Source organism: Triticum aestivum, chromosome 7A (genome assembly GCF_018294505.1).
Source record: "Triticum aestivum cultivar Chinese Spring chromosome 7A, IWGSC CS RefSeq v2.1, whole genome shotgun sequence".
In the NCBI taxonomy this organism is placed as follows: Eukaryota; Viridiplantae; Streptophyta; class Magnoliopsida; order Poales; family Poaceae; genus Triticum; species Triticum aestivum.
Genome location: NC_057812.1, coordinates 60,485,554 through 60,510,674, shown reverse-complemented (window position 1 = coordinate 60,510,674; position 25,121 = coordinate 60,485,554). Strand labels below are relative to the sequence as shown.

Genomic DNA, 25,121 nt, shown 5'->3' with positions numbered 1-25,121 from the left:
CACGTGCCAAGACTATTAATTTTCGCTCAAAAGAAGAAGAACAAAACAAATCTACAATTATAATGAGAAACAGAAATGGTTAACGGGTGCTACTGCTAACCCAAATCAAACCCTTTTGGCAGCAGGTGGTCACCCAATGCAACATCGACGAAAATATGGTCCTTCCCATAAGTAGTTGATATATTCGCATAGCTGCAACGGTAAAGCCATAATGGGATAAGATCTAACAGAAAATGACATTTGACCATTTACGCGTGACGCGTCAATAATTGGCAGACTACAACCACTTGGTCTCTTTCAAAGCATATTTATAACACTGAAAATGAAAATAGTCATATTTATTCATGGAGACATATTTCTAAGGAAAACTCTTCTACCCTATAGTCTGATGGGAGGTAATGCATCAGACCAATCGACTACCGTCGATTCCGTCCGAATCTCATTAGTAAAGTGCCAATGAAGCAAATCGCTCTATAAAATCCCATGAGATGCAGCCAACGTCGACGCAGCACAATTCAAAACAAGCGTTCCAAACTAGAGCAGCTCAACTGCGCCATGCAGGCAAGCAAGAGTTCTCCAGCGAATCAGAACCACGGACGTAACATCTCCGTGGACATGTACCCGTTCATACGCAAGTACCAGGACGGCAGCATCGAGCGTTTCCTGCGCAGTCCATTCGTGCCGGCGTCGTCGGATCAGGCCCGCAACCGTGGGGTGGCGACGAGGGACGTCGTCGTCGACAAGGCCACCGGCGTGTCTGTGCGCCTGTTCCTCCCGTGCGGTGCCGCCGAGACCGCAGGCAGGAATCGGCTTCCTCTCGTCATCTACGTCCATGGCGGCTCGTTCTGCACGGAAAGCGCTTTCGGCCGGACGTACCACCGCTACGCGACCTCCCTTGCCGCCTCCGCCGGGGCCCTCGTCGTGTCGGTGGAGTACCGTCTGGCGCCGGAGTTCCCCATACCTGCGGCCTACGACGACGCTTGGGCCGCGCTCCAGTGGGCGGCGTCCTTGTCCGACCCGTGGCTGGCCAGCTACGCCGACCCCGCGCGCACGTTCCTGGCCGGCGACAGCGCCGGCGGCAACATCGTTTACCACACGGCAGTCCGCGCCAGCCACGAAGTCAACAACGACATCATGGACATCGAGGGGCTGATCATGGTGCAGCCTTACTTCTGGGGAGCCAAGCGGCTCCCTTTGGAGCTCGCGTGGGACGACAACGAAGCCACCGTGGCGGTGTTCCCACCGAACGGGGTGGACCGGCTCTGGCCGTTCGTGACGGCCGGCCAGGCCGGCAACGACGACCCCCGGATCGACCCTCCGGCCTCGGAGATCTCATCGCTGGCTTGCCGCCGCGTGCTCATCGCGGTGGCCGGTAAGGATAGCCTGCGGGGCCGCGGCCACCGACTGGCGGCCCGCATGCGTGATCTCGACTCGCGTTGGCCTTGGATGATCCAGCGGCGCCGCGAGGTGACGGTGGTGGAGTCGGAGGGCGAGGAGCACGGTTTCCACCTCTACAGTCCGCTGAGGGCCACCAGCAAGAGGCTCATGGGGAGCCTCGTGGAGTTCATAAACCAGCAGCCCAACTCGTCGCCTGCGAATCCTATGGTGCTAGGCGTGCCCACGACGCCGTGCAAGGACGTGTTTGGGTATGGCATGGCCATGAAGGCCTGGTGCACACGGTCCAGTATGCCACGTAACACTGCTACTTCATTGAAGATTGGAAGGGTTGGGCCATCCAACACAAGATATAGGTTAATCTCAGGTCGACTGCTGATGACTGCTGGTAACGCTCATCACAAAGATCCATTATCTGCTGCAGTTCCCTGGACTTGTGTGATCAACAACTTCTTCTAGATGACAGCCGGCCTGATAACGCAAAAATAAATGGAAAACGCTTATATACAGTTGTCTGGTAGGAAACTTTTATCAGACGGGTCATGTGCCGTTGATGCTCTTCCAATCTCGTGGCATATATTTCTAACCCAACTGCCCAAATAAACCTGATTCAAGAAAATCTCTCCGCGATACCTACCTCCGCCACCACCCCACTCCGCGACGTCTACAACTGCTTCAGGTAGCCAGTGCTGCGGTGCAGCGACCCGTCCCTCGTGCGCTGCTCCGCCTCCAATGCTGCTCTCTCCGATGACCTCGCGTCCCTCTCGCCGTCTTGCTTCACCAGTAGGACCATGCCCTACTACCATCCTCCCCATCACGCTGGTAAACCGTTTCAGTTTCACAAAGAAGCCTGCCAGCCCGGAACAGCCCGGCTAGTCGCCCTGGTACAACTTAAATCTGAAGCACTTGAGTTGATTTGTGTTACTTATGTTCATATCTTGATTCGGCGATTTTTCACAGGTGTCGATATGCTTTGTCCGTTGTGTACACCATATCTTCTACAAAAATTAGTTAATTTGGTACACAAATCTCAAACTATGCATCCCGATCAATGGTGGTAATGATTTCAAATTTCCATGCTTCCATGGAAGACTAGTTCTGTTCCCAAAGTACCACGTTCGTGCTACTTTGTTATGTAGCATCTAAATCGCAATATAGTTTGAACTCTATACATTTTGCTTCCATAGGTTAATTTCTTTTTGTATCCATTTCGTGCCTCGCAGGTTCGACGCGCGCGTACGTACGATCGAGCAGGAAACGCATTCTTTCATTCATGTGCGTGCGTGCGTGCCAAGGAAACGTGAACCTCCGACACCCATGAAGAAGAAGCAGAGAAGACGATGGAAAACGCGATCGTGTTTCGGCGAGGGACACCTCTGACACCCATGAAGCGGTCAGGTAGCGATACATCGTTTACCGCACGGCCTTTGTTATAATTTTTGATACACTCTCTCACTATTGTTGACCCCCCAAAATTTTGAGATCTCCACCAATCTTACATGCAAGCGAGTTAAAGAAAAGAGGAGACATAGATCTACGATTCCACCTGAGCGAGATTCGATTCCCCTGAGGTCTTCACGAAAATTGTCGTTCTTGAGATCGTTGGGTAGATGCATACTCCGGAAGATTGCAGAACTGCGGACACTCAGGTAAGGTTTCTAAAGGACAGAAACCGTCTGCCTCAAGGTCTACCCTCAGTGCAAGAGCAAACATTTTGTGGCCAAAGCTCGCGTAGAAGGCTGTGTCTTTGTGACCGTGTGAACTTTGTTGGCCACGGCCCTCTACAGTGGAGATTAGAATCGCCACAAGAATTTGAATTTCGGGATACGCCAACGTGGCACCGTGTGCTCCCCGGTTACTTCTTTCATCTCCGTTTTCCTGTGCTTAATCTACTTCTAGCTAGCTCGCTGGATTCGTGTGGAAGAATGAGGTGGTTGTGATCTCATTGACTTGGAGAGCCCCCCTCAAGCTTGACTCCTTCAGCTATTTGGCACACACAGTTGAGAGTGGTAAGCTATATCAAAAAAAGAGATGATATAGCCGACCTCTGCAAGAACAAACAGATGGCGTCCTGATTTAAGCTTTTGACCCCTTCAACTTTGACACCCATGAAAAATTGGCTCAATTATCTTCTGCCAAGTGAGCTTCCCACATGACACATTAGCTGCCTACGCAGGGCGTGCGTGCATAGAGTCGGATTTTGTTTTCTAGTATATGATCAAAACATATCTGTGTTTTAATCTTCCAGACGTGGGATCATGCATGACTGGTGTATATGGAAACTTGCATATTCAGATAGCTCATGTCACAAAGGATAGTTCTTTGGGTATGCAGAGATCATATTAATTACTTGTATTAAATCTAAGAGCAACAATATTCTTTGAGGTTTTCCCAACACAAATTAGATTTGAATTTGATGGGTACTTTAAATGGATAGTTGATACTTTAGAAACTGTATAAAGAAGTTCAGATTTTTTTAATCGTTAGTTTGCAAGAGTATCAAAAAATAACATATCTGAGCTTTGATCTGACACTACATAATGCAGCTCATCTTGTCTTATAAAAGATGTAAAGAGAAAACGTAAGAAAATACGATGGCTTATAAACCTTCAAACATACAGAGTGATCCGATTTTAGCAAACCATCGCCTCATTACTTCCGATGAGCTCAACACATACAATACAATAACAAGTGTTATGAATCTACACCCCCAACGATGTGAATGAAAGGGAATCGAACCGTTGTAACACGCCGTGAGTTCAATAAACTTGGATCATGAAGATCCATTTTCCTGTTGAAAAGACATAGATATCCCTCAGGCCCGTTATAGCTTGCTGCGATTCGCGAGTTCTTGCTTCAGCTGATCCCTCAGGACCCTTCTCAAAAGCTTGTTTGAAGCAGTTCTCGGGAACTCGGGGACGATTTTGACGTAGCTCACCTGTCAGGACGAACAAACGATCTCAATTCCCTCATTATGGATGTGCCCATCTGATCATCTGAACTGAATGTCAGAAAAGAGAAGCTCTTACCTTGAAAAGGGGGTTGAGGTTCTTCTGAATGGCTCTCTGGAACTTGCTCTTCAGAAGATTTGCATCGCATGCTGTGGATCCATCTTTTAGCACTGCCAATATAGCCAGTTGTTCTAGTCCCCCGCCAGAAGGTTTGATGCTAACAGCTACTGTTTCTAGCAGACCGTCATCGGCGCCATTACAAACCCGTTCGATCTCCACTGAACTTGTCTGGTCAGGCAAGAGCAATATTGAATTGGTTTCATGAGATGCAAGAGTGATGACATCATACTGAAAACAATGAAGAGGGAGCTTCAACCTTAATCCCTCCAAGATTCATAGTGTCATCTGCTCTGCCCTGCACGATATAGTAACCACCTACTGTCCTCTGGATTATATCTCCATGTCGTCGGAGTTGCTGCAGTAGAAATACCGTTACAACGTGTGAGCTTTCACCATTTTGGTTATTACTGATAACTTCTAAAAGTATGTAGTCAGATTTATTTGATTAGTTCAGCAAAGGGAACATTGACTCAAATGTTGCTAGTACTATTTTTCATAACACACTTATCATTGCAACTTATATCAGAGCACAATAGCATGCCTAAATCATACTCATCTTCTCGGTAGGGCTCCACTGGAAAACTTGGAGAACACACTGATTTTATAAAGCTTAAAAAGTTGACTGCTGCAAATGTCGAACATCTTCATAATTTTGTCAAGCAGTTTAGTAAAAATTGAGGTAAGCGACTCCATACCCGTCCTTTGTAAATGGGCATTCCATCAAAGTAAACCTTATCATGGTCAGCATTGAGAAGCCGATTGGTAGCACCAAAATATAAAGGGAAGAGACCCACTTCTCCAGAACAAGGTAGATCATCAGGCTGTCATAGCAAACGTCAAATGCTTACACAGCAAACGCAATCACCAAACTTAGAATATTCTACGAACAATTCTTACATATGGATTTCCCTGTTCATCGAGTATGACAAACCAAGTGGACATTGATGGACCACTGAAAGCTCCAAAAGCTTGTGGCTGTAAAAGTCTCCCTTGAATGTATGAGGATGCCAGCTCTGTGCCCCCACAGCACTCAACAATGGGCTTGTAACAGGTACGCGAAGATAGCCACAGATTATCATCAATATCAGAAGCCTCCCCTGTTGTAGCAAGTACCCTGCGATTATAGAAATTTAGCTTCTTTAGCGGAGCTTGTGATGAAGTTGAATGCTTCCTAACAGTGTAAGTAGCAACTTGCCTGATTTTGGTCCAGTCTAGCCCTTGAGTAAGATTCCCTGCCTTCCAAGACTTCACCAAGCTAGGCACAGATCCTAATACACTCACACGGGCATCCTGCAATTTGGACATTATCACGAAGCGCATGGGTAAAGAACAATTTATACTCAGCTTCTAATATAATATGCAGGGACTTTTGATAAAATCCTACCTGATTCATTCAGAAGAAAAAGCTCTATGATGCATAGAAAAAAAAACTTGGGAGAATAGACAAACTATGAAGTTAATTAGGTAGCCAGTAAGCCTTATCTATACCAGATTCAAGCGAAGTAATGGATACAAAAAATAAGAACAAGGCCAAGGCTTACTTTAACTAAAAAAAATGGAACAAGGACAAATCAACTTTAGCAGTTTAAACCAAGAGATGGTGCAAAATAGGCCACACCTGCACAAATTTGCAGAAACCACGTCCAAGTGGAGAACCATGATATAAGGCCAATGTTGCACCATTTAGAAAGCATGAGAATATTTGTATCGGTCCCATAACCCAACCCAGATTTGTAGGCCACAAGTCTACGTCCTTTGGTCGAAGATCCAAATGTGCCCAGGTATCAGCTGCACATCTTATGGGACAAAGTTGTGTCCACGGTATAACTTTTGGCTCTCCTGCACCAAAAGCAAATAGAACAGATCAAATCACACGTGAAGTTGTGAACATGGGAAACGGTGCAACCAGAGATTAAAGGAAATTGTGTCAGAAACTCAAGGCAGTGTTTACCAGTTGTTCCTGATGAAAACAGTATATTAATTAAGGCGTCTGCAGATTGATAAACTGGAGAGTACATGGATGACCTGCAAATCCAAGACATGTCGCTCCCATGTTGGTCACATCACAAAATCACCTCTGTTTTGCAATGTGGGTGTTCAAATTTTCACGAAAAGAAAGCATCTGAACAGAGTTGTTTATTTTGAGTGACATGGAAGGATCATTTGCTGCATACCTCCCGGCAGCACGAGAAAGAAAATCTTTCCAGGACATATCACCATTCCTTGGTGTAACTCCAAGACTATCTCCAGTTGCAGGAATTACAATAGCTTTAGCTGAAGTCCCTTCCATGACACGGCTGAAGAATATAATTTGACATATTTAGTTAAGTGCTGAGAATTGTTCTGTGATAGTTCAGTATGTTCATGCAAAAAGGTATAAATGAAACACAAATTGTTACATCAATGCAAAATGATTATTTTCACAAGCTGTGATCCTGCTAAATAACTACAATTTTCTTGTTAAAGCTGAGCAAATTAAGTTACTGAAATACATATATTAACTAAATAATTACCGAAAAAGGCTTTCGCCCCGCTTTACAAATAAAGCAAACCGCCACAAGCAACGAGTACCAAACACGAGTTCACCACACACACACACAACAAGAAGTACAAGGTTCTGCTGAGGGCACAGCTCAACAAGCCCAAAGAAACATCATATACCTGTAAAGTGGAAATTTCTTCCCTCCCCTAATTATGAAATCCTGAAATCCTGTGGAATTAGTATAAACACTACTATAGTACTGATGATCGTAAGACTTGCTGCTTGCTACAGTCGAACCTGGGTAAAAATTGCCTTTGCTTTTGCGACCCTCATGCGATTGCCAATCTCTTGGGGTGCAAAACTGTCTGCTATTCCCACAACAACAAAGCCTCCAAGGATGATTGCCAAATAAACAATAACCGCATTGCACGTCATTGGCATGTCTATTGCAATCCGGTCACCCTTTCGGAATATGGTATCAAGGGCATTTGCAACAGTCCTGAAAATACCAAAGCAACAAAACCATGATGATGAAATTGTACAATAGAACAGAAGAAATTTAAAGGTTGCTGCATGCCCCCTACTCTTAATTTGTTAAGAAATGCATACATCACTTGGGTGCGAAGCTCCTTCAGCGACATACGATTCACCGGATAATCGCCAAAGCCCTCATCCCTCCAGACAATAGCGATGCTATCATCTGTCCTGTTCTGGGAAGGCCAAGGTAGCAGACAACATTCGGCAATGTTGAGCACTGCGCCGGGGAACCATGACCCTCCCTTCTTTGATTTATCTGATGCATCTAGAATCGTCTTTGGTTCTCGTACGAACTTGACGGAGAGCTCCTTCAGCACCAGTTTCCAGTAGACCTACACAATGATCGCCTAGGAGGCTATTATGAAGAAATAAAACTTTGAACCGATGTTCTAGTTATCCACTTGTTCTGTCTGTGAAGTAAATTCCAAATTTAGAAAGGAAAATTGACCTCCTGGTTCTGAACAGAGAATTTGTGGAAGAGGCCAAAGCTTGAAATTGGATCCTTATATGATGCTCCTAACAGCTTGGGACCATTCTCTTCCATCACTCTCCCAAGATTTGTTTGCTTACAATCAGTCCTGCAACAATCATGATAACTGTGTCATGAAGTAAATTATATATACACCAGTCATCCTATCACACAGTAGTGCTAAATGATGCGAATCCACAGAGCAGTTATAAGCTAGCTAGTACCAAAATAGCACTAGTATCTTACTGTTGCTGTTAGACTCAAATGTTGTTAGCTAGACAAAAAATACTGGGTTAAATGGAACCATATAAGCTTAAGTGACTCGTGGAATTAGACTAGCAGTCACTTTCACCGTGGATTAGCCATTGATTGCTCCCACTACCCGATTGGATCAAACAGTTGGTAGCAAATTAAGCGCCGGGAGACAAGCCCTGTTCAGCTGTGCTTCTAGGAAAGAAAAATGGACGGCGGCCGGCGACTTACGGGGAGGGGAACCAGTAGGGCGGCGGGCCTCTCTGGGCGCGGTCCCAGCCGGCGTAGACGGAGTAGTACACCAGCTGGTGGAGCGCGTGCGGGTGGTCCGGCCGTAGCACCCCCGCCGCCACGACCGCCGCCCACGCAGCGGCCGCGTCGGCGCCGCATTTGCCGGTCGCCGAGCGGAGCGCGGCGAGAAAGGCCACCGCGTCGGCCGCCGTGAGCCCGGCCGCCTCCACGTCTCCCGCCCGGATCTCCCCAACGCTGCCCCTCGCGGTCGCCGCCATGCCCCGCCTGCTCGGCTGCTGGCTCGCTCTCCGCCGGCCTCGCGAAAATCTCCTTCTGGGCAGTGGGCACGGCGTCCACTGCCATGCTTATCAATACCATCTGTCTCCGGATCAACAAACTGCATTTATGTCATCTTGTAACAAGTCCGGTGCTGGATTTTTGCATTTGCCCTTCTGGTGGATCGCCGTCCCAGTACCTCACTGGCAATAATACATGGACCATCCATGTTGAGCGAACCAGCCTGGACCATCAGAGATTTTTATTTTTGATGTAAAACACGGCGCCTCAATATTAGTTATCTTTTTGTACTGAGTTCTCCTAAATTTTATATATATATCCCCTATTTATCAGTTTTTTTTTGCCCGAAATAAGTTATATCTACTCCCTCTCTCTCTCAGTTTACAAGGTGTGCGCGTATCCCTAGGTCGTCAATTTGACCAACCTAATACAAGTCATATATTACAAAAAATATACCAATATAAATTTTAGATGTTCTATTTTTAAAAAGTATAATTTTTGTGTTATATAGTTTATATTAGGGTGATAAAATTGGCAACCTAGGTATACGCGTAGGACTTGTAAACTGTGACGGAGGGAGTAGTTCATTTCTCTCTCTGATATATACAAAATCATATTTTTCTCAAAATATATATGTCCTTCACGCACGTATTATGATGCTAATCACCATTAGCACGGCACGTTTACATAGTCGATCATCTGTTTCAATAACAACACGGGTGGCCCACCGGCACCTACATCCACATGCACATTTATACCTCTGATCGGGACCCCGCTAAGCGAGATCGTTGTATCTGCCACGCCGCTTGCCTGGCACACCGCCGTTCACCTTCACGTTGTCGATGCATGCAAAATTCACAAGGAGCCGAAGTCATCCAAGTATTCAGCCAGGTATGCAAATCTGAAGATCACCAGCAGTCCCCCATTGTTTTCTCCTAGATCCCCATTTCCGATCCATACGTAAGTTCGTAGCAGCCTCTAGTATCAAATAGCCATTGTCACCCAGTTCGCCGCACATTAACCAGTTCCTCCCCAACCCCATGATTTGACTGTTGCCGTTTACCTATAATTTTTTTTTTGTTTCCATCATTTAAATACGCATCCACATGCTATACCAGATATAGCAGAACAGCAGCAAACATGAATGTCATGCCGAGTGGACTCTCTGGAAGCGTTCCGCTCAATTAGGACCCCAACCTGGGAGTGATAATGTTGAAGATCATGTCAGCAAGTCGCTGTCAGATGCAACGCTCACATCCCGGATTTAAATCCAGAAGGTCTGTTGCTGGTTTCCCAGTTTAGTCATTTCAAGCACTGTTCAAGTATCAGCCGATATTCCGATAAATCGGCGATTTTTCGCTTACCGGGGGTCGGACCGATAAGATAAATCGGTCGATATACCGATAAACCGGCCGATTTACCCTTTATCTTGAGACGACTGATAAGTTCCCGATAAATGATATCCCCAACATTTAATTTCAAGCGTGGTCTTGTTACCGAGACTCGATTCGGAGGGCTATGCACTAAAAATCACACACAAGTTGAATCTGAAATTCAGTTCATCCCCAATACTGCCATGTTTCTATGGCCGTCACGTCTCTCTGATTCAGGTTCCCCTCTTATTCCCTACTCTCTGTCTCTCTCTCTCTCCAAAGATTCATGGTCTGACCAACAGAATTTGATTCATGTCATTCCTCCACCCTGTCACCAAACCCTACCCTAGTGCGGTTGAGAGATCCCACGGCGCACGGACTGGCGGCGGTGGGATGCCTTCTCACCTCCCCATGCACGGCAGTATTGGCAAGATGATACAGTCAACGAGTATATGGGGGCTAAAATTGCTGCTCTGCTGATCCAAGTGAGCACGAACATAATCATATTGCCACTGTCCTACATGGCTACATGTACTGCGCATCTGCTGCACTATTTCATTTTCAAGAAATGTGTTTCTTGTTCAAGAAACAATGAAAGGATCTCACATATCTTTTTACCTCAGTTGTGCTCGAGTGATTAAGGATTGGGGGTATCTAGAGTTATCACAGCAATTGGATTAGTGATTATTGGATACTGCTGGTTAGACCTCGTGTCTTATACATGGTTTGGAGTTACATCAAGTACAATTTGTGGAAAACGAGTGACCAGAACACATCCCTCTGTTTGTCCTGTTTCTTTATTTGATGACAACTTATATGATTTGGACTCTCTGAACCTTATTCAGATCGATAATGTGATCATTATTGTTAACCTTGAAGCTTTTGGGGAGGAAGCTGAAGTTCATGTATATATATTTATAGCATCGTATCATAGCGGCCCAGAATATAAGATGCATTTCTTCTAATTCCTCATAATTCCCTTGTTATACCTCCATAAAAAGAAAAGTACCTCTCTCTTGATTGTCTATATCTCTCCTTATAGAAAAAGAAGGAAAGCATCTCTCTGTCGATTGCATGTATCTCTTACTTTCCTGGACTAACTGATTTATTTGCCACTAACCAACAAATTTAGCAAGGGTAATTTTCTCCTAACATGTGCCTTAGTTACCATGTTAAAAATAATGCACCTTACATAAAGGAACGGAGGGAGTATGTTCACAGGGGTGATGTGCACGGCGTTCATGCTACGGGTGATCACGGTGCATGCTGGGGATGCTCACGCCGATGCCGACTGGGCCGCACTAGCACACCCTCGTAATCAAGATTGTCATCACCTTTAACATGATGTTTGTCTCCTGTGCCGTTGCCATGGACTCGAGGTTGGTACGTTCATTAATCTGCCACAGATCCCCTGTTTTGACTTCTTAATTTTTACTGTCCTAAATGGTAACTCTCCTTTAGATTTATGACTCGGTTCTTCTCGGTTTTGGGTACTCTTGGTGGGCATCATCTTCTTCTCCATGGTGCTCAACCAACTGCATAAGGAGGTCGGGTATCTCGGATCAGATGTGATGGAGGGCGCTGCACAAGAGAGGTCATGTTTGGACGACATTTGAATTTCGCCATGCCATGCTGCTGCATGAACTATCTCCTGGCCAGGTAACAGTTACCAAATGCTCTAGAACTTTTTGTGCAATATCACACTATTATGCATGATTTATGTGCCAAGTTTCAATTTAAGCAAAATTCATTTGGTATTGAAAGAGTGAAGCTACCGAGGATGATTCCTTAGGTTTTTTCACCTTGATGGTATGGACCTGAACCCTGGCAGTTCCTATGATTAAAGACGGGTCTGCCCCAAGGGTACCAGCGAGGGATTACTCTGGCGGAACAACAGGACAGGTGGAGACCACCTAGGTGAGAGGTGGGCCTGATCACTAGTCGTGGTCCACGAGCTACCTAGTCGGAGCGACGACCCTGGTCGTTTTCACGAGTTACTAAAAATACACTAACGCATTTGGGTATTTGAACTGAGTTGGGCTATGTGCCTTTGCGCACTAAGCACCACACGGGATAATGGTTTATGGGCCCTCGGTGTCGTACGTTCCCTCCGAAAGCAATTTAGATGTCACATTTCAGATATGCGGGCTGATTGTTGGGGTGAGCTGGTTACGCCTGCTTATGTATACAGAGGCACCCTTGGGTCCCGGCCAGCCACGCAATGTGCATGAGTGCTTAGGGCGATCGTCCATGACCCCTTCGCATTTAGGATTTAGACCGGCGTGTTAACCTCTTTGGAGAGTCTAGACTGGTCTACAGCGTGCCGATCATGCGAGGTTGGGCATTACCTAGTAAAGTGTGTCCAGGCAGAGTTAATCGAGTGTGTTGGGTAATGTGGTGCACCCCTGCAGGGAAGATATATCTATTCAAATAGCCATGTCTACGATAACAGGACGCTCGGAGTTGTATCCTGATCTACTACAACTAGAACCAGATATTGTTATAATACTTAACTGCGATAACTACTCCGGAATTGCTTTCTCGTATGGTAGTCAAGGAAGGATCTCAGGGCATTGCTAGTATTAACACATCTCAGGGCGCTACTCTCTTCTAATGCTGCAAAATACTAGTCTTTTTAGGATAGGATTTCCCCTCTCCACTCTAGCATTCTGCAGTACAGTCCAAAGACATAGCCCCAATCATCATACCAGATTAATTCACTAGTCCAATCTACAAAGAATCAACTGATGAATTGAATTGACTGAAGGGCTCGTTTACATACTGTACCAACCAGTCACCGAAAATCTGAATCGCATATTAGCAAAGCCAGAAAATGGTACGATCATCCTCTTCCACATAAATTTAGTGATTTGAGCGGACGTTTCAATAAAAACTGGACCGTGGATTTGCCAAACCAAATACACTACTAATTTATTAATCGGGCTCCATACATGCAACCATTTCGGTTCATCTGAGATGCAAACACATACATACATGTCACACACATCGAAACATGAGCTCGTGTACGTCTATTTTTTTTCCCGACCTCCGCATCCTAGGTGTACACACATGACACATGACCTGCCTAATTAAACACGAGATTGGAAAACAAATAGAAATTGAAGGTACGTAAGAAAATAAATACTTAATGCATGCCTGCATGAGGATGGAGTAGTATCTAAGTACATGGGAGCTGAAGGTGAAGGCATCTTTCCTATCACCGTAGTACACCGGCCCACTGAGGAGAAGTGCATGGATGAACCCGGGTACATATGATCCCACTTTGAAAAACACATTTCTAAATTCTAAAAATATCTGGAAAAAAATTGCACGGGTACGTCTCCATGTTCTATGTGCGTGCATAAAGTTTCACGGAAAAATAATTTTTTTTGTGGCCTGTGCAAAAAAAAACAAAAAATTATGTCGTGAAACACTATTTAGAAGCACTGAAATTTGTCTTTTTTACGGAGGCAAAACAAAAAGACATCTTTTCATAAAACTTTGTGCCGCGTACACACATTTGCACACATGTATGCGTGATATTTTCTTTTGATTTTTTTGATATTTTACAACGTGCTTAAAATGCATTTTATGAAAAGTGGGTGCATATGCCCATGGGTTCAGATGGTGCCCTCTCGCCCACTGAGTGTGAAGTTGACTACCCGTTGCACCGCAGGCAGCTGCTGACACCCATGTTTGATTCGAGCTTGGTTGGTGCAAAGGCGACCTCCTCTGTTACATTGTGCTCATCGGCGTAGCACTCCACGCAGTTGGCCACATCCCTATTGTCCGGGGCTACATGCACGTTTCCATTAATTTAACTATTTCAATACTATGCTAGAGATTAGCTAATTAAAATTAACCATGGTTAATTGCACATATATGTGTTTTTTCCAACTTACTTTGGATGAAGCAACAAGATCATTCATTAGGTGCTCAATCTTGGCGCATGACATGACGACATCAGGGTATCCAATGCCCAATGGCGATTCTAGTAGGTAAGCTTCAATAGGGTGAAGCATGCCCTCCAAAAAACTTAATTATTTTGCTACTACTCTAGACACAGCCCATGGACACACGGAGGACATCTACAAAATACAAAAAGGTGCAATCGAACTCGAATAGATATAGTTATGTACTCCCTCGGTCCGGAAATACTTGTCTTAGAAATAGATATCTAGGAAAATGTGAGCTTATTACTACAACACTATTGAGATATAATGGCTATTTTTGTAGATAGAACCAATTTTTGTTCAATTTTTTTTATATTTTTGAAAAAAATGCAAATAATTTCAGTAAACAGTACATGTTCCCATAGTAATTTTTTGGGCTTATTTAGACTACCCTGTTAGGAGATAATTACCATCTTACTTAACAGATCCAAATTTTGACAAATGAGCGTTTAGTTTACATGACATTAACTTTGAGCCCACCCTCCATTCTCTTCGTGGATTCGCCAATGCAAGTGCCCACTCCAGTGCTCCCTTGAGAATTTCATCACCCATGCAAACCATTGTATGGACGCATAGCTCTGCCGCACCTATGGACATGGTACCTAAATGCAATTTATCTTCAAACCTAAGCTTGTGATTTTTGTGCATCCATTCAGCTTCTTGGGGATAACAACTAGACAGATGTTGGAACTGCATGCATGCGCATGAGGAAAGGTAGCAATTCATTAAACACACAACAATTTCTTTTAATTAATATGCTTCGAAAAGTAGACATAGAAATGATTCCCCAAGATAAACACCATGACATGTTTTTTACGCAAATTAATGGCCAATCCATGTTACAATATTGACTGTTTTGTGACAAAGGAAGTATATGTAAGGCTAGTCATAGTGGGAGTAACTTAACTAGTAAGATAGTGCACTTCGAAAAAATTCTGCTTATGTGGCAAGTAATTAATAAGAGGTGGTAACATAATATGTTACTGTAACATAACGCTTTCCAAGATAAGATGAGTCTAAGAGCTAATAAATGAAGCCATCTATGATACTACTATTATGTTACTTTGCATTATGAAGGTACTCCCTCCGTCCGGTGAAGAGTGAACATCTAGAGATTTTAGGACAAATTATGAAGTCAAGTAAAAAATGCATTGGAAAAGGGCAAGCCACCATCTCTCTCCTCTTTAATTAACCAACACCCAGTGAGCTAAGTGCATGTAGAAATTAAGAAGACCATGTGTAGATGGTTATTGGTCTTGATTACCGTGTGATGAGAGAGAAGTATTTTTTCCTACTTTAAAGTGCATTGAAAAGATAGAAGTACACTCTTTTATGGACAAATTTTGAAGCCACACGCACACTCTTTACCGGATGGAGGGAGTAGTAACTTAGACTACTGTCATATGCATGACACTAGTCTAAGTTACTCCCCACTATGACCAGCCTAAGGTTTCTGTTGTTTGGTAACAAACCATAAATATTGTATTCACTTAAATACCTCTAGGACATTTTGCACTAGGAAGATAGTAATATAGACTAATGTCATATACATGTCACTAGTGTAAGTTATTACTCCCCGCAATGACTGGCCTAACCACTGCATTTGATTGGGTTGGAGATGTATTGGTGTTAACATAAGTAGGTTGGTTCTAAGCTGTCGTTCGTTGGTTCTACCTCTGCATTCATTGTTGATTGTGATGTAGTGGTCCTGACGTTCTAGAAGTAGTAGTGGTGACGTTCGATCTTAAATTTGGCGATGACGACCCTCTCACAGTTAGACTAGCCACAATGGGAGTAATTTCAGCAGTAACTTCAAGTCCAACTCAACAAATTTGTCAATGTGGCAATGAGTTAATGAAGAGAGAGGTAGTTCTAGTAACTTAGGTAGTTACTGTAACATCACATGTCCCAAAGCAATATAAGTCTATAACCTAATAAATGGAGCTTTGCATGACACCACACCTATGTTACTATCCACTATAGTAATATAGTCTAGAGATATGTGTATGTTACTAATGTATGTTACTTCATTGTGGCTAGTCTTACCCTTAAAATATTTTAGTCCACAGACCTGGTAACTACCAGCGAGATTCAGACCGTTCTATTTTCGTTACGAATGTAATGGGAAGGGGCTGAGCCCAGTTCAAGAAAAAAATTAATCAAGATCTAGGTACAGCGTGCAGTTGCCGTGGTCCAGGTCCGAGTACCACCCCACCGATGTTCTTGGTACAGGTCAACATCTACACTTAATTGGGCTGGTCCTAACGAAGCTGCCGTTGGTTTGGTTTCTGATTAAGTTGTGCCGCTAGAGGTTAGTTAGATATCCCATTATTTTTATACCGAGCCTGTGTGTACTAGTCGCTTCATTTGATCTCTTGCGTGTTGCTCCTAAGACTAACTCTAACCAATTCCTAAAAAATAGAGAAGGATCTGGCGGAGTAAACTTTTACTCTTCTATAAGTGGCCGCACCTAGCTGATCTCCTAAATTTAGTGGAGTAAAAAATAATTTGTATAGGTTTTGTGTCCTAGCCGCATGAACTTCAAACACTTCACAATATATATCATAAAAGCATTCAAATCAAAACATTCATAACACAACCGTTAAAAAGCATAAATCTCATCATCACGAATTTCAAATTCAAACATGCATAGTTCATCCAAAATGCATTACTTCAAACACAAAGTTTGACCCAAAATCACCACAAGCATAACATGTGTATGTTGTGGATCGAGCCAACCAATCGCATGCACGAACTCAAACGAAGTCCTCGGTGAAGAAATTGTCACCACCGCCACCGCTACCTTCCTCTTGGACACCATCACTACCACCATCGTTTCAGCCGCCGCCACCACCATCACCACCACCACCATCCTCTCGGCCTCCACCAAGACCACCATTCCGAACAGAGCTTTCCGTTTGGGTCAAGATGTCCCCACGAGTGAGCTCCCAATGCTTTCTTGCGGTTTCATCCATTGTATTTGGATGCATGAACATGATAGCACGATCTCCGGCTTTCTTGGCATCACGAATCCTCTCCTCCTCAAGTGCAAGTCTACGCCCCTCCACCTTCAACTTTCTCTCCTCCGCCACTAACTTGGCCTTCCATTTCTCATCCTCCAATATGTCGAGCTCATTCTACCTCACCATCTTATCTTCTTTGCGTTCGGTTGCCAACAACTTCTTGGCCTCAATCATAGCCACAAGTTCTTCTTTTTATGTGCCACCGTATGCATTTCTCTTTTTTGCAATTTTTTCCCTTCCAGTCTATATATTGTTGGCCTCTTCATCAACCTCGTTGTCCTCCTCAACGGATATGCTCAACCTTGTCTCTTTGGAGTGGTCTCCGGAAATCTTTGGATCCACTTCTCGTTCTTGCATAGCTCTTTGTAGCAATGAGCAACATGAAGGGCTTGTGGCCGAACTTGTGTTCCTATGCTTGAATAGTTCTTTGATGTAGGGGCCATACTCCGCCACTTGCACACCACTTGGTGGTGCATGATTCACTTGATTGATGCAATCGGACCATCGGTTGCATTGGTCATGAATGGTGCTCCAAGGATACCCAAGAGAACCTTGTGTACGGCTTGATTGCACTTCCACGGACTTGTTGTGGTAGTCTGTAACTTCCCCAAAACATAGTCTTGGTTTGATTCGTTTCAATCGTTGCATCCATGAAGATGTTCATTCAAGCATAACATAGAGCAACATCTTCAACTTGATTGTAGTTGGCGGTGCGTGACCTTGACGACCACATGCTTGCTTCAGCCACCTCCTCAACTTCATCTTCATCGGTCATCTCCTATTCTTCCATCTCTTCGGCCGCCTCCGAACGATCCCAAACTAAGTCATAATTGAGATCATCTAGCCCCATCACTGCTGAGGACTCTAAAGACGCTAAAAATACGGCCATGTTCATCTCCACACTACGACAACAAAACGAACAAACTCCATCACCATCGGTCACCAGCAATCACCGTCTAAAACTCGTTGGCCGAAATGTGAAAGACGGTTTTCTTTACCTTGTCGGCATTTAGTCGAGCACTTGGCAGCCACGACCCTTCTTGCTGGCAGTGGCCGGCGGGTGTCTTCGCTACCCATTCCAGCGGGAGGGCCGGTCATCGGTGTCAGTATGCTTGAAATTTATGATTAAGATATGATTTTACTTGTTGCTCTAAGATGGAGGCTCCACACCTCCCCTTTTGATGTGAATTTAATGAGAGTGAAACCTTAGCTTCTTATGCCAATTGTGTATATGATTACTATGATGTGGAACAAATAGAAGAATTTGTTGCTTTTAAGGCTGCTTATAAAATTGAATCTTTGTTTGAAGAGTATGAAGATTGTAATGATGCTCTTTACCACATATATCATTTATATACCAGGCTTACTATTTGGGGGAGAATAAAACCACACATCAAGACACAACGGATGGTGCGGGTGCATTGGCGAATCCTCCACCGAACCCGGAGCAAAAGATGTTCCCAGGGCAACACACCGGATTGTATCCCAACGGTCTAGCAGCTGCATGTGCTGCCTGTGCTACCATCATCACGAGTAGGCAAACTTGCATCATGAAAAACACAATGATAACTTGGAAGATGTTATTTTTCGCCATTGCCTAAGAACTCGAGCACGCATGGCGGCTAGCTCGAGCGCGATGGCCAGCGCTAGTATGACACGGCCGCCCGCCCGAGCACAACGGCCAGCATGCATGCATGGTTGCGTGAGCATGGAGGCCAGCTCGAGCGCGATGGCCAGCGCTAGCACTGCACGGCTGCGCAAGCACAATGGCCAGCACGCAAGCACGGCTGCGCGAGCATGGCGGCCAACTCGAGTGCGATGTCCAGCACTAGCACGGCACGGCTGCGCGAGCACAACGGCCAGCCCGAGCGTGGTGGCCAGCGCTAGCACGGCACGGCGGCGAGCACGACGGCTAGAGCGCGGGGCGCGGGGAGGCGCGGGCACAACAGCCATGCCGAGCTGCGACACGAGCGTGGCACGGCGGGCACAAGAACCAGGCGCAGACGAGCTTCGGCCCCGGCGCGGCGGAGGACGGGCACTGCAGCCGCAACACCCGCGAGCTCCGGCCGGCCAAGGCATAGCAGCACCGCCAAGCGCGAGCTCCGCAGCCGCGTCCTGCCGTCTCGGTCTTCTGGTCGTAGTTGCTGCAGGTGGGGTCTTCGATCGCTAGAGCTGACGTGGAGCACTGCCCAGGCGTGTCCGGGAATGAGTGGGAACTCTCGTAGTGACCTCAGATTTGGTCTCGGCTTGAGCTGGTCAGTCCAGATGTTTAGGGATGAAGTGGGGGGTTCGGTTGGGTCACTCTTTTTCAGCGGACACTAACAAACGAATGTTTCAGACTTTCAGAGGAGAAATATGAGGTTTGGCTGTAGATGCTCTTAGTTTATTTGCAAAAAAATGTAAATGAGAGAAAAGATTTGTCATTTTCATTATTAACAAAAAATAATTATCTAGTTAATTTTTAAGAATCAAGCAAAAATCATAACAACACGCCGAGCAGACTATCGTCATGGAACATGACAATACACATGGCAGCAGCCGATCTAGCTACCAACGTAGACTCCACACAGAACCGGAAAGAGCAACCGCCATGGCTGGACAAAGGCGTCATCATTATCACCTATCGCCCTAGATCCAGTGACTCCGACTTCATCAAAGGCGACCATGAATAATGCAATCATCACAAGTTGACGCACTTAACAAACATCTATTAGTAGAAAATGGGCATTAGAAGCGGCCTCCGCAAGCGGTTGTGATCAAATAGAACAAAGTCGATTGTAATATGCACACCGGAGGCGGTTAGAACAGCATAACCTCTTGTTGTAAGTATTCGAGATGGATGGTAAATAAAAAAATTCATCTACTGTTGAATCCGCTTGCGCTTAGTGAGTAGCTCGGGGCAGGGCCTTCACTTCTCTTTATCTACTGATCCTCTGCCTTCACTTTAGTTTCCGTCCATTTCCCTTCCCTTTTCCAGTCGCCCAGACCCTATGCCAAACTCCGTCCCACCAGATGAATGGTCTGTAATTTCCGATTAACCATTGGAGTTTCTGAGAACTCTTTAAAGTATAGATAGATAGATTACACATATAGGATCCACAACAAACAATCCTTTTGTGCTCCGTCAAAGAGCAAAGAGTTGTATTTATATATGATTTTGATTTTTTTTAGGAATTGAGCACACGCAAAGAATGCTTTACCCTAGCTCTGAGGGTGTGTTGGATATACAAATGCAATATCGAGCTTTGCTCACGGGGTGCGAGTGCGAGAGAAAGACGTTGTTGATATACACAAGGATATGTGTTTTATTTTCTGCTTTTGGAAGGATGGTTCTGTAAGGGTTGGACCATTTTAATATATATATATTTTGAACTCAGGAAGAACCTAGACCTAAATTAGATAAGCATGCAACATTTTACAAAAGGACCCAACAGAAAGTAGAAATGACAGCCCAGATGAGAAACTTTACAAATAGGACCCCAGTAGACAAAACATGATGCAACATTTTACAAAAGGACCTAACAGAAAGTAGAAATTACAGCCCAAATGAGAAACTTTGCGAATAGGACCCTAGAAGACAAAACAAAAAGCAATCAAGTCCTCGGCGTCTGCTTCGATCCTGGCCCGGAACCACCACTACGGGGGACGAGACCATTTTAATATATGACCTTGAAATTCATGGAAAAAGAAATAGTGTGCATCCCTGAATGCACAAACAAGCCTGCCAATAGTAGTTGGTTTCTAATAATTGGTGGCATACTCCATTACCCAATAAATGCTTTTAAAAAGTATGATCTCTGCGAAGAAATAAAGAATGTCACCATAACACGGACGATCTTGACACAACGTATGACCAACAGAATGATAAAACGGAGATTCCCAAAGGCACGGACTGCAGACTCATGAGGTCAACCTGTATGCCTAGCCACTCTCTTTTTGTCGTAAATCAATGCGGCAAAATAATCTAGTTTTCAAAAGGACTAAAGCAAACATAACATTAAGTCTCTTTGCGGTATACTCCGAATAAGATATATAATAATCTCCTCCCATTTTATTATGTAAGTAACCAGTACAATAACTTTTTGAAAGTAGCATCACAAATATTCAGGATTAGGTACATGAATCACATATATCATTTATATGTCAAGCTTACTACTTGGGGGAGAATAAACCACGCATCAAGATACAATGGATGGTGCGGGTGAATTGGCCAATCCGCTACCGAACCCGCAACAATAGATGTTCCTAGGGCAGCACACTGGATTGTACCCCACCGGTCTAGCAGCTGCATGTGCTACCGGTGCTGCCATCATCATGAGCAAGCAGACTTGCGCCATGAGAAAAACAATGATCACTTGGAAGATGCCATTGTTCGCCATTGCCTAAGAACACAGAACGATAGAAAATATATAGTTATGTAAGAATCTATCAACCAGAATGTTTTTGTGGTCATGAGGGGTACCATTCAGTCGCCTTATATAGATATGTTGGCATCAAGGCTATCCTTATCCAATTAATGGCATTAAATGACATGTTTCGTTTTTCTTTGGATAAAGGTCATCCTTATCCAAATAAATGCCAAATAAATCTCTACTACTTAAAAAAAGAGTAATGTTTCTTTTGCTGCCGACTTTTTTTAGGCAATCTCGCGAAGCTTTTATTTAACTCGTCACAATGTTTACAGGGACGAAAGATAGATCTCCTGGGTTGCCTAACCACACATGGTGGCCAACTCCAAGTGAGAGAGCATGCTTCGCTAAATTATGAGCCTCGACATTCGAGCCCCTAAACTCATGACTAAAAAAGCAGGTAACAAAATGCTTAGATCGATCTACAATCTCCCTAATGATAGCTCCGTATGCCGCTGCACTCATCTGCCCGATATCATCAATATGACCACTTTGCAGTCTGAGGCCATTGAAATCCTGCGCTCATAAAGATCATTTGTCAATGCGAGTGATTCCCGTACTGCCGTCTAGCGTCGTAGGATCAGCAAGACCATGAAAGGTAATCATGGACGCGCCCAAAAAAACCCCATGCCTATTTCTGCACACCGCTGTGACTGCACCAACCGGCCTGGTCCTCATGAGCGCAACATCGACATTAATCTTGCATGTGCCTTCTTGGGGTGGCACCCACTTACCCGGGCGGGGCTGCGCCGCCCTAGGCTGCCCATGTGGCTTCGCTAGCACCTGGAGATCGTTGATGAAAGAGACCACGAATGCGTTTGTTGCGTATGGTGTTTGGTGCACCCCTTCATGAATCAATTTTCTCCTAGAGCTGCAAATCGCCCACAAAATGACTCCAAGTCTAGTAAAGTCTTTTGCTGCCGACTGACCGGGCCTCTTCGCTTCGCCCATCGTTTCATCCTCCTTTCGTCAACATCGTCCGCACAGTCGCACATGGGCTAAGCCTATCAAAACCACGAGACCCCATCTCGACCACGATGATGCGCTAGGTTTAGCGTCGGCGCTAGCCACACCCAACCCTCGGCGCCTCCCCGTACGCCTCGTGCTCTCATGCACGCACTAGTAGAAAAAGGGGCTTTTGTCCCGGTTGGTTTTAATCTCGACCACGATAATTGTCCCCTTGTTAAATTCGGATGTAACTTTTCGAGTAGATGATTTTTCATATAAAAAACTTTTTAATCCGAGTTCGTATGCAAAAGTTATGCCCATTTTACAAATTCCAAAGAAATTTTGCAAATAAAGTCGAAATTCATATTTGTAAATTTTCCCAACAAGTAGACCACATATCACATGGGAAACTTATTTTATTTTATTTTATTGACATTTCCATCATTTTCTTTTGTTTTTTCTAAAACTGAAAAGGCGGTCGGGGGAGTTTTGAAATGGGACCTTTAGTACCGATTCGTGCCATGAACCGGTACTAATGCCTCAAAACCCATTAGTCCCGGTTGGTGGCACCAACCGGTACTAAAGGTCTAACCTTTAGTCCCGGTTGGTGCCACCAACCGGGACTAATGGGCATCACACCCTTTAGTCCCGGTTCGTGGCACGAACCGGGACTAAAGGACCTAGGTAAACCGGGAGTAATGCCTTAGCCGTACGAACCGGGATAAATGGTCACGTTAGTCCCGGTTCTTAACTGAACCGGGACTAATGTGAAAACTGCCCCGTGACCAAAGCCCTGTTTTTTACTAGTGACGGCCGCCTCCAGCCACTCATATGCCGCCGCCGCCCTTGATGCCTCCCTGCAACGCACCAACGCACCACCGACCACCCTGTCACCCATGCTGCTGCTTCTGACTCTCTGTAATTATCATCGCCGGTCTTCCTCCTTCCTCTCTCGCCCAGCCGACTGTCGTTGCCGGATCGAGCATGAGGGAGAGAGGATGGAGAACTCGCGAGAGAGAGAGGGTATTGCGCTGTCAAACCTCACAGTTTTTCTTCTGTTATTTCTCTTCCTTCCTATATGCTAGATACAACGGCCTAGCTAACCAACTCCCGGTGGGCATGCCATGATCCGAGCCGGCCGCGCCATCCCACGACCACGAATCAAAGCACCAAGTCCACTGGGAGAGAAACTAGGAAGGAGTTGGGAGTGGGCGAGCACGCCACACATCACCATCTACGTGCATGCGCATGTCATGTCCATGCACACACATTATTACAGCAAAACAGAAAAGCAAAATGACCCTAAGCTACACAGCCCAGCAGTGAATGAGCTTAAGCCAACACCGACCTGTGTTGGCAGTCATTGACGGCACACTCCACAGTACATGCCCCTGCCCGGATGCCGCTACGTGTTGAGCCCGACACTGCCGCATCAATCTAAAATGTGATGAGGACCATCACGGTTGCATCAATCTATGGTTCAGGTTTGAGGCGGGTCCGCAACATCGGTGCTAGGAGGAGACGCCTGGGCCTGGCCGAAAAGCTCGTCCAGGACATATGCGCGCATGTGCTCGTCCGACGACCAAGCCGTCGCCAATTGGGAATCCCAAGTTCATACTCTTTCCAGGGACACGTATCTATTAGATTGATTCTCTTCATAGCAGTAGTTCTATCTGTTGTGTCAATGAACAACCACGCGAGGCTGCAGGATTCTAATCACTGACTCAATTTTAATTGTTGATCTGCCTTCTAAGGTAAGCGTGGAGTTATGGTTTGGCCTTTTCATTACCGTGTTTGCAAAATTGTGTGGCAGTAGCATTGGACAATTAACCAGTGACGAGGAGCAACATCACAACTCTTCTCATAGTGCCCACACGTTGTGGAGCCGCCGGCCTTCCCAAGCCGCCCTGATCAGGCAATAAAGTAAGCGAGTCTGTCCATGCATTTTTAGTTGCTCAACTTCTGATAATATTATTTTTTTGGAAAAAGAGGTTTAAATCCCCGGCCTCTGCATCAAGCGATGCATGCGGCCATCTTTATTTATTATTTCACCAAGGTCTAACAAGAATATACATCAAACCACTCGAAGTCACCACTTACACCTACAAAACTTGATTATGTGGAGATCTCTCACTCCCCATATCTAAACCGGTGTCGTCGCCGATCCATCCACATAAGTATCGGAATGAACAATTGATGCAGTAGACCTAAAGTGTACACCACATATGCACACGTTTTAGACGCCGTCATCATCATCGGACTGCTGACCCATCTTCAAGAGAGAGATCCACATCATCCTTGTCAGTCCGTCCATCCGTCAACGCCACCACGGCACCTAACAGCGCCATCGCCCCACGTTCGTCAATCCAGATACAAAGATTATGAAAGATCTGTCGTGCGTAGCACCTGCCGACCAGGCATGACACATCATAGCACCTGTCAGTCAGGCATGACTTAGACATCCCATCGAACCTCCGTGCCAGACGAAGCCGCTCCATCTCCTGCCTCTGTCTTCCAGCGTTGCTTCACAAATGATGCTCCCAAGAGAGAAACGACACCGCAGTACCGTCATCGTCCGATCTGCAAGGCCAGATCCTAGGGTTTCCTCCGGAGCAGCACGAGTAGGTCGACAGTCGTTGCATGACGATGCCTTCATCAAGGTAATGGCGCATAACGCCGTC

The 25,121-nt window shown here is 45.2% G+C and overlaps 2 protein-coding genes across 3 annotated transcripts; one reads left to right on the top strand and one right to left on the bottom strand.

Moving 5' to 3' along the window:
• Positions 1 to 489: 489 nt before the first annotated feature.
• LOC123149926 (probable carboxylesterase 5) lies at positions 490 to 1,949 on the top strand. Its single transcript, XM_044569726.1, has one exon. It carries the CDS (start codon positions 556 to 558, stop codon positions 1,852 to 1,854), a length of 1,299 nt encoding a protein of 432 aa, XP_044425661.1. The 5' UTR covers positions 490 to 555; the 3' UTR covers positions 1,855 to 1,949.
• Positions 1,950 to 3,977: 2,028 nt separating this feature from the next.
• LOC123149925 (probable CoA ligase CCL12) lies at positions 3,978 to 8,796 on the bottom strand. Of its 2 annotated transcripts, XM_044569725.1 has the most exons (14): positions 8,438 to 8,794; positions 7,934 to 8,063; positions 7,558 to 7,817; positions 7,246 to 7,447; positions 7,128 to 7,168; positions 6,641 to 6,763; positions 6,418 to 6,491; positions 6,085 to 6,305; positions 5,662 to 5,756; positions 5,364 to 5,580; positions 5,162 to 5,287; positions 4,723 to 4,821; positions 4,425 to 4,634; positions 3,978 to 4,333 (listed from the first exon to the last, which is right to left on the bottom strand). In XM_044569725.1, the coding sequence occupies exons 1-14, from the start codon at positions 8,713 to 8,715 to the stop codon at positions 4,220 to 4,222; spliced, it is 2,190 nt and encodes a 729-aa protein (XP_044425660.1). In that variant the 5' UTR covers positions 8,716 to 8,794; the 3' UTR covers positions 3,978 to 4,219. The 2 variants fall into 2 exon arrangements, with proteins under 2 accessions (XP_044425660.1, XP_044425659.1); XM_044569724.1 differs by having other exon boundaries at positions 5,364 to 5,756; positions 8,438 to 8,796.
• Positions 8,797 to 25,121: the final 16,325 nt, after the last annotated feature.